This window comes from Cryptomeria japonica, chromosome 1 (genome assembly GCF_030272615.1).
Source record: "Cryptomeria japonica chromosome 1, Sugi_1.0, whole genome shotgun sequence".
Lineage (NCBI taxonomy): Eukaryota > Viridiplantae > Streptophyta > Pinopsida > Cupressales > Cupressaceae > Cryptomeria > Cryptomeria japonica.
In genome coordinates, this window is record NC_081405.1 from 595,902,445 (window position 1) to 595,912,810 (window position 10,366).

Below are 10,366 nucleotides of genomic sequence, written 5' to 3' on the forward strand. Positions count from 1 at the left end.
AATGTTCATTTGATCTGATTCAAAAGAAAAAGATCATCTAAAAATAACAATTTATAGCTTCTCTGTAGTGTGAATTGAAAGACATAAGTTGGTAATCGAGTTATTTTTTATATGTGGTTTGAACCATTTAGTATTGATTAAAGTCAATGCCAGTAGCTTACGATCTGAGGCTGCTTCTCCGAAACAAGCCCAATTTCAATGACAGATGTAGCTCTCAGGGCATCTATTATCTTGGTGACCAATTCCAGCGGAAATAAATAAAAAATGATTAACATGAAATAGCTGTGTCCCTTATTGTCAATGAATTGTTCAAATATTGGGATGACCCATCAATTAAAAATTATATCTGATGTAAGACTCCCATCTCTGTTTGGATACCTACCACTTGACCGGGTGGCTCACGCGGAAAAGTATTCCATTGTATTTACAGATTATCACCTATAAATACGCTGAACTACAACCTCATGAAATCACTGGAATGCAGTGGACTGCAACAACAAAATTTGGAAATTATGGCGTTTGTAATTGCTTTGGCGTTGTCTATGGTGGCCTTGGCTGCAGCTGAATACGATCATTTTTCACCTCCTCCTGTTTATTATTATCAATCTCCCCCTCCTCCTTACTATTATAAATCACCCCCTCCTGTTTACTATTATCAATCCCCCCCTCCTCCTTACTATTACAAATCACCACCTCCTCCCTCTCCTTCACCTCCACCACCATACTATTATAATTCACCTCCACCTCCATCTTCCTCACCTCCACCTCCATACTACTACAAGTCCCCACCTCCACCATCTCCTTCACCTCCTCCACCATACTACTATAAATCTCCACCTCCTCCATCTCTTTCACCTCCTCCTCCATACTACTACAAATCCCCTCCACCACCATCTCCTTCCCCTCCACCACCATACTATTATAAGTCCCCACCCCCACCTTCCCCATCTCCTCCTCCTCCATATTACTACAAGTCCCCACCTCCTCCATCTCCTTCACCTCCTCCTCCATATTACTACAAATCCCCTCCACCACCATCTCCTTCACCTCCACCACCATATTACTACAAATCCCCACCACCTCCATCTCCATCTCCTCCTCCTCCGTACTACTACAATTCCCCTCCACCACCATCCCCTTCACCTCCACCACCATATTACTATAAATCCCCACCACTTCCATCTCCATCTCCTCCACCCCCATATTACTACAACTCTCCACCTCCACCATCTCCATCTCCTCCCCCAACATATTATTACGAATCCCCGCCACCACCATCTCCATCTCCATCTCCACCTCCTCCTTACTACTACAAATCTCCACCACCACCATCCCCATCACCACCACCCCCATACTTCTATACATCCCCACCACCTCCACCAACATATTGATTGATTTATTCTGACAATGAATATTATGAGGTAAAATTCTAAAAATATCTTATTTTTTCAGTAGTTACCTTGCACCATTTGTTCTTCAAAATCGTGTAAATCTGGTATTCAATATTTCAATTCAATCCAAAGTTATGTTGAAGTCAAAAAGAATATTTTATAAAGAGCTAAATTTCCTTATCTTTTTTCTTTGACTTTGTGTACGCAGAACTGCTGCAGTATATAGTTCTCAATCTACTCGGCCATTATTTTCTCATTTCAAATAAAGATTGAAAACACTATGGAGATTTGATCTGAAATAAGCAGAATGATGTAAATTCTGAGATCTGTGATAGTGCTCGCTTTAGCAAATAAGGGGAATACTTCTCTCATCTCGGAGGAAAATTCAATTGTTGTTTGTTCGCTACGCTGAAGGACCGACCGGTAGTTAAGCAACTAGTGTATTACTTTCCTCTTCCCAAAGACAATAAGATTATTGTTTTCTTTATTCATACATTAATGTATTCAGTTTTATTCATCCATTAATATGGAAGGATTTTTTATGTATTAAATTGTTTCTTATATATTTTTATCTGCTTAATTATGTCAATTGCTAGCTATATCCGTTGGAATTGGTACTTGATTACTCGATCAATATTGTTCGTCAAAATAAAAAAAATTTAAAAAGTTTAAAAAACTATTCGTCTCATGGAAACGAGTCAAATAGAAGTTGTTGCATGTTGTTATTACTGCAACATCATGTATTCTCTGTTAATAATGAAATGCAAATAAATTTGAATATGCAGAATCAGAAAGGAAAAAGAGCAATACACAATGGAAACATAAACACAGAATTTTATAGTGGTTCATCAAGATGGCTACATCCACTTTGAAGTAGGGGAACTCTTTCTTATTAATATCTTTGTTTTGGAATACAGCAGTAAGCTTCAACTTTCCAAATTACATTATCAAATACATTATCCATACAGCTTTTTTTTGAGATTTTGAATGAGAAACAAAGAATCACACATTTGAAGGGAAAATAATAAACCATTGGGCTTCATATAACCAACAATCTCCCACTTGAAGTCCAACGACTGCTGCAGCATATCAGAGACATTCCCCTACTTTTGTCCTATTATCACATTTTGACAATGCCAAGAAAACACCGACAAAATTCAAACTTCTCCCTTGGTACAATCTTTGTTAATGCATCAGCTGGATTCAGTTTAGTATCAATCTTTTCAACTTTCAACATGCCCTCTTCAAGCACACTTTGGATGAAATTATACCATATTCCAATATGTTTGGTACGAATGTGAAATGCAAGATTCTTTGCCAAGTGAATAGCATTGTTGCTATCACAAAACAAAGAAACATGTTGTTTGAAGTCCATCTCATCAAACAATCACTACAACCATATCATCTCTTTTGCTCCTTCAATGAGAGCAATGTATGAGGCTTGGAATTCTTAAAGAATTCAATGAATATAGAAGTAAATGAGAACTCGGAATGGATAACATCATATATGAAACAAGAAGACATCAAGGGGCAAATTCAAGTGGACAGATCTAAATTGGAGATCTCCTTAGACGATGAAAAAATGAAGGTTGTGGCCTGAGGTTAGGGGTTTGGCTTGGGATCTAAATCATACTTATTAGATAGATGTCTCTCTATAGAAGATGTTTCGGGATAGCATTATAGTGATGAGTAGATATTTTTTGGCTTTGCTTAAAGTTCTTATAATCAACGATAAATAATACAGTATATAGAATGGTTGAATGTTGTATTTGAAGTTGGAAGGGCTTCAGGATCCAAGCCTATGTTTTCTTCTAAATTTCTATAGACAATGTTTTAAACTTCCTTTAGTCAAATGGCTACTGGCCCTTCCAGTGATTTAATTATAAAAAAAAAAAGAATTCAGCCTCTGTTGTAGAAAGGGCAAACATTGGTTGCAATCTCGACACCGAACTCATTGCTTCCCTAGCAAATGTAAATACATAACCTATAGTTGATCTTCTCTTATCTAAATCACCTACCATACCAGAATCAACAAAACCATCTATTGAAGCATCTTTCCAACCAAAACACAAAATATAGTCAGAAGTACCTTTTAGATACCGCAGATTCTCAATGTGTGAAATGATGCTTAGTAATGATGCAGTCAAACTTGAGTTACCACATGCCTCGGAGCTTGCTTGAGCCCATACAAACTTCACTTCAACCTACAATATAAATGTTCCTACCCCTATTTTGTAAAGCCTTCAGGCTGCTCCATATACAACTCCTCCTCAATATCACCATCGAGAAAAGCAGTCTTTACATCAAGTTGTTCATGATCAAGATCCCATACAGTTGCTAAACCCAAAACTGCTGGAATCATTGTCATCTTTACAACTGATGAGAAAATCTCATTAAAATCTATTCCCTATTTCTAATCAAAACCTTTCGCAATCAATGTGACCCAAAATATCTTTCTTCCTCCCTCTTCTTCTTTCAACTTGTATACTCTTGATTCTGCAATGGTGTAGAATCTAAATCGAACCCCCTGTTCTTATAGCCAACTGATTAACAAAATATAATAACAGAAAGCAAAATGATAATAGAAATAAATATTGTATAGATATAAATTCATAACTCAGAATTTTAAAAAAGTGCTCTGTTTCAGAACTCCATGCAGAAATTTTTTTATTGCAGCTCAATGAAAAAAATACAGAGATCCCCTATAAATAGAGTTTTCCAGCTTAAATCTAAGAAAAGAATTCGAAGCTCAAAAAATAAAATACTCACCATTCATATCAAAACATGCACAACATAAAAATAAATAAATAAATAATTAATTAATAATAATACGGGTTACTACATACATTATTCGATGAAAAGAAACCTAGCAACAATTCTAAAGAAAGCTACAAACTAAGAATAGTCTAACTCCATGCATAACATGCTTTATTTGGAAGAATCCTAAAAAGTCTATTTGGAAGAATCCTAACGGAACAACGAACTTATGCAATCCTAAAAAGTCTAAATATAGAGCATGCGGTGAGTGGTGATCAAAGAATGCAGTGAATGCAAAATACTACGGTGGATCTAAGAGTTTAGCAATGCATGGCAGTGACTTTGTGTTTGACGGTGGAAGCCAAAAATAGTGGTTAAGCTCGAAGGTGCATGAACAGCATCAATTATCCACAAATGGTCATCAATTGAGTGGAAGCTTCATCGAATCCCAAGTATTATTAGCCATTAAGGAGTCCATTTCCTTCTTTATTGCATCCAACCATTTGTCATGATCAACATTGTTACAAGCTTGTTTAAAAGTAATTGGCTCCGTTTGATCAATAAACAACAATTCTAGGTGATCAGAAAGTAACAACTCATAATCATCAAATTTTGTAGGAGGCTTCTTCTGTCGGGTAGACCTCCTCAATTTAGTCACTTGATTATTTGTTTGGACTTTATTATTATTCGGCGAATTACCTTCTCCAAAATTTCTAGGCATTGAATTTGGTAATTATGGAAGCACCTGCATAGAGGCATGAGATTTATTATTGAAGTATCCCTTATAGCCTATGTGGCATCATGACAAACGAACGTTGCCTACAATTAAGAGTTATCCCACTCGGTATAGGTAACACCTTCACGTCGTGAGAGCAAAACGTCATGTGAAGGTAGGTCAGCATTGGGAATCTATGGCAAACTGTGAGAAGGCTCATGCCTTAGTGTTGGTTGTGGACATGGAAAAAACTACTTTCTCTGCTCCCCATGAAAAACTTGTGAGAGATCGACTTCAACCAATGCTCTATTAACACGTTGGTGTGAGAGAGAACGAAGAGAGGGCTATGTGGGATTCAAGAGCCAAGGCTCCCTTAGTACCTGTCAACTGACAGAATCTGCATCTCCAAAATTTCCAATGTTCATTTGTGCTGATTGGGGTAAATTTCTGGATATTATTAAACACCTCTTCATAAGAACAACATATTGACTGTGTTGTTGTTCATCAATGTTACCAATGAACTGTGATAGAAAAAGGGACGTTGAAGACAACTAGAATCTATCTTAGTTATGGACTGTGGAGTTACAGGGGCAACTAGGGAATGTGTCACCAGAGGCACTAAAATAGGGTTATACATTCATCTTGTTCCTCCAAGTCTTCCTAGTGAAGACTGGTGGAAATTACCTCTCGTTGGCCCCTGTGAATTGCTATTTTCAAAAAACTGATAAGGGTAGAATCGGTAGATATTCCTTTGTTTGTCGTCTTTGTGCTTGCAGGGCTGGAAAAGTTTTTTCACTGAAGATGAGATCTCTGCTATGAACAATCCTTTTGGAAACCAGATCCCAAAGGGTGAAACCAAATTGTTCTTCACTATGACCAACGAATATGCACCTTTTTTATTTGGGATCTAATTTTATTCGTTGCTCCTCACGTACATGAGAAAACGCCTCTTGGCCAAACACCCGTACATGATTGTAAGTGATTTGTTGCCCTGTCCATCTCTCCTCTGGAATCTCAAGCCCAATCTGAATGAAGGATTTATATTAATCAAATGCATTACTGTATTAATCGATTTTGCCCAAATCGCTTGCCTAAGCCTACATTAGAGAGCATACACCGAACCCTCTCTAATATCATCCTATTCATCCTCTCAACTGTACCATTTTGTTGAGGTGTGAAAGGAATAATTTTGATCTTTCGAATGTCAAAAACTATCAAATTTAGGAGCAAAATTCTCCTCATTATCTATTTGTAAACATTTTAATTTATGCCCAATCTAATTTTCAACCATGGCTTTAAGAACTTAAAATTTAGAAAACACTTCTGATTTTCTACTAAGCATATAAATCCATACTTTTTTACTGCATTCATCAAGGAAAGTAATAAAATAATTATCTTCTCTAATGGAGGTTACCTCTATAGGACCAAACACATCTGAATACATGAGCTCCGAGGATGTAGTTTTCTTGACATGACTAGTCTTCAAGAAGCTAGCTGATTTTTGTTTTCCATAGAGGCAATGCTCGCAAATCTCCAAATCAATGGACTTCAGACCAGGAAGTTGATCCCTTTTGATCATAACTTCAAGACCCCTTTTGCTCATGTGTCCAAGCCTTTTATACCAAAGCTCTATATCGTTGTCCACAACCGCCATTGCAGCTCCCACTTTAGTGGTACTCTCTAGCACATATAGACTACATAATTTGCTTCCTTTTGCAATCACCAAGGCTTCCTTGACACCTTCCATGTGTTCAAATAGAAACTGGCATTATGCCATTGAGAACCAATTTGTCTTGTGGATATCAGATTTCTTTTCAGCTTAGGAACATGTCTTACATCTAAAAGCCATCTATTGCCATTTTATAATTGCAATATCACATCACGTTTACCAACTATTTCACGTGCTTTGTTATCACCAAGATAGAATTTTCCAAGCTAACCTTCTTGATAGTTTATGAAAGCCTCCTAGCATGGAGTAGCATGGAAAGAGGCACCAAAATCCAACATCCATGAATCTGCAATAGTGCTACTTGCTGATAAAACTAGAACGCCTTTATCTTTGTCATATGCGGTGTTGGCTTTGCTATCCCTTAATTTTTCTCGTGCCTTTTTGTATGACCATAAATTCTTTCTATTATGACCCACTTTGCCACAAAACCAACTTCACCATTTCTACCCCTTGACTTTAATCTTGTAGATTTGGACCTCATTCTGTTATTGTTTGTACCTCTATCTTGAGGCCTTCCTGTATTGACAACAATCAAAGAATCACCAAAAGAGGTTTCTTGGTTTTTACTCCTCACGCCTTTGCTAAGAAGAGTGCCTGCAATATCATAAAATGTTAATTGGCTCCTAACAACCACCAAACTGCTAACAACCATCACAACTCCTTCCTAGCTATTCGGTAAAGAGCATAGTAACAAAATAGATTTAATTTTATCATCATAATTTATACCCATTGAAATCAATTAGGTGACCAAAGATAATTTTATTTAGGTGATTTAGCACAATCCTAGCTTCTTTCATTTTTAAATTATACAATTTCTTCATAATTTATTTGAAGCTAAAGCCATCTCATACATGGCAAAACGTTTGTCACATAACTCTTTTGTTGTCAGGTTAGCCGAGACATTAAAAAGGACATTACTAGAAAACAAAAGGAAACTTATGACTCTTGATTTCATGTCTACTTTCTCCTAGACTCTTCATCTATCATTGAATTTAGTTTTATTAGATTTCCCTTCTAGTGCGAGTTAAAGGTCATGCTTCATTAGCAGTGATTCCTAGAACACTTTCCATAACACAAAATTCTGCCTTGCGAATTTCTCTCTTCCATTTATTCGCTTCCTCCATTATTCTAAAAATTATTCACCGATTTCCAACCAACTTCACCATCGAGCTGTGATACCAATTGTTAATAATGAAGTAGAAATAAATTTCAATATGTAGAATCATAAATAAAGAAAAAAACAATAGATAATAGAAACACAAACATAGAATTTTATAGTAGTCACCAAGATGGCTACATCAACTTTGAAGAAGAGGAACCCTCTCTTATTAATATCTCTACTTCGGAATAAATACAATAGTAAACTTCAGCTGTCCAAATTATATCATCAAATACATTATCATTTTTGGAAGGAAAATAATTAACTGTTGGGCTTTATATAACCAACATTCTCATGGATATATTAAATGAGTAAATCATATTGGACACAACATGAATAATGGGAAATGAAGATCTCTTCTTTTAAATACATTGCACTTAAATAATTCTATAATCTTAATTTTGGGAGACAAATGTATTAATGGATTTTTAAAAAAAATCATATTATGCAATGTATAATAGGATAGGCACAACAAATGCTTTAAATTTTTGTTTTTTACTTTTAAAATAAATCTTAGGTTTGGATAATCCTAGGAAGATGAAATAAATATTATTCAAATTAATATTTTTATATATAAATAATTAATACATCATGTCACAAATTCAATGGGTGCATCACAAGTTTTGAATATTGCTCACATATAAAATAAACTCAAATTATAAAAAATTGAAAAATTTAGAAACCTTATAGATATGTTGTTTAGCAAGTAAAAAAAAAAAATCTTGTAAAGGTTATGATATTATCTTTATATTTTATGTGGAAATTTATTACTACAAAATTTTAGAATCATTCTTTTCAACAATCATAAAACTACATAAATAAACAATTGAAGAAAATAATGTAACTAGATTATTTGATCAAATCGACACTATAATTGGTGGTTATGAAAACCAAAATTATTTGCTAAACACAAATTTGAAGAAGCTCTAACAATTATTGTGTCAAAACATAATAAAATTAAATTACAAATTATCATATGAAATCACCTTAATAATTGAACATATTTTATTTTCATTGGAAAGGAAATTGTAGTTTTTAAAATATGAATCAAAGAAAAAGTCTATATAGAATAGTCCATACAATTATTTGAGATTGTATTGTAATTAGCACTAAATCTTTTAAAGCTATCTTACAATGTTATTAAACTATTCATATATTTCAACAACAAAATTATGCATAATTATTTATTTATTTAGATGGAATAGAATATATCGTAATGGAAGAGAAGATGTGGGACGTAATAAAATAATTAGAAAATTAATTATATACTTAATAATTCTATACACCAAAAAAAGAGAAAGAGTAAGAGCATATTTATGATGGCATGAGGATAATAATGATTTTTCTTTAATTGACTCTCTCTCTCTCTCTCTCTCTCTCTCTCTCTCTCTCTCTCTCTCTCTCTCTCTCTCTCTGTGTGTGTGTGTGTGTGTGTGTGTGTGTGTGTGTGTGTGTGTGTGTGTGGAGATCAATTTATGACTTATATATTTAAGGTTTGAGCATCTGTGTGTGTGTGTGTGTGTGTGGAGATCAATTTATGACTTATATATTTAAGGTTTGAGCACTTAGATGAGTTTTGAAAATTTCCTAGGTTTTCTTAAAGGACAAGGTTCATTCAGTATTTCCATTATGGGGCATATTACCAAATATCTATTTAGTAAAATTTGAGCTTCTATTGATAATATATATTGATATGCATTGAATTTTTTCTATGAAATCCTATTTTTCAGTGTAAATGGATAACTTGAGGTGTAATAAATAAGAACATATTGATTTGTATCTTAATGTGATGAATTTTATAATGATATATGCATAAGGACATGGCTAATCTCCACACAAAATGGAATTCCGTATGATTTCTAAAATGTGCAAAACACAATGGATTTCTGGTCAATTTTGATCAGTTAAATCTTCACGATTTGCATCCCCATTGTTGTAAAAGCACAAAAAATCAGGCTCAAGTGTCTCTCTCCCATTCTTTCCACTCTCTCTCTCTCTCTCTCTCTCTCTCTCTCTCTCTCTCTCTCTCTCTCTCTCTCTCTCTCTCTCTCTCTCTCTCTTAAGTCTCTCCCACTTAGCCTCTATCTCTCTATCTCACTCTCCTCCTCTCTCAGGTGTATCTCTCTCTCATTCTCTCACTCTATCCTCCCCCTATAGGGTCATATGGTGTCTTAAGGAGTCATATGGTTTCCTATGGGGCCACATATGTGTTAGATCACCATATGACCCCTTAGAACACCATATGACCCATTAGGACATCATATTGTCCTAAGGGGTCATATGTTGTCCTAAGCAGTCTTATGGTGTCTATAGGAGTCATGTGGTGTCCTAAGGGGTCATATGGTGTTGTTAGGGGTCATATGGGGTCCTAAGGGGCCATGCATGTGTTAGAACACCATATGACACCTTACAATACCATATGACCCATTAGGCCATCATATTGTCTTAAGGGGTAATATTGTGTCATAAGGAGGCATATGCTGTCCCAACATGGTGTCGTTAGGGGTCATATGAGGTCCTAAGGGGCCATGCATGTGTTAGAACACCATATGAACCCTTAGGACAACATATGGACATCATTGTGGGATATTGTTGATGCTAGGATATGTTGTTGT

The 10,366-nt window shown here is 35.2% G+C and overlaps 1 protein-coding gene across 1 annotated transcript; it reads left to right on the forward strand.

The window, feature by feature from the left end:
* The first annotated feature begins 487 nt into the window (after window positions 1-487).
* LOC131028565 (extensin-2-like) lies at window positions 488-1,896 on the forward strand. Its single transcript, XM_057958874.2, has 2 exons — window positions 488-1,421; window positions 1,600-1,896. The coding sequence occupies exon 1, from the start codon at window positions 513-515 to the stop codon at window positions 1,389-1,391; it is 879 nt and encodes a 292-aa protein (XP_057814857.2). The 5' UTR covers window positions 488-512; the 3' UTR covers window positions 1,392-1,421; window positions 1,600-1,896.
* Window positions 1,897-10,366: the final 8,470 nt, after the last annotated feature.

What these genes read in the sequence shown, in the direction of transcription:
- LOC131028565 (XM_057958874.2), top strand. Translation starts at nt 513, where the DNA reads ATGGCGTTTGTAATTGCTTTGGCGTTGTCTATGGTGGCCTTGGCTGCA.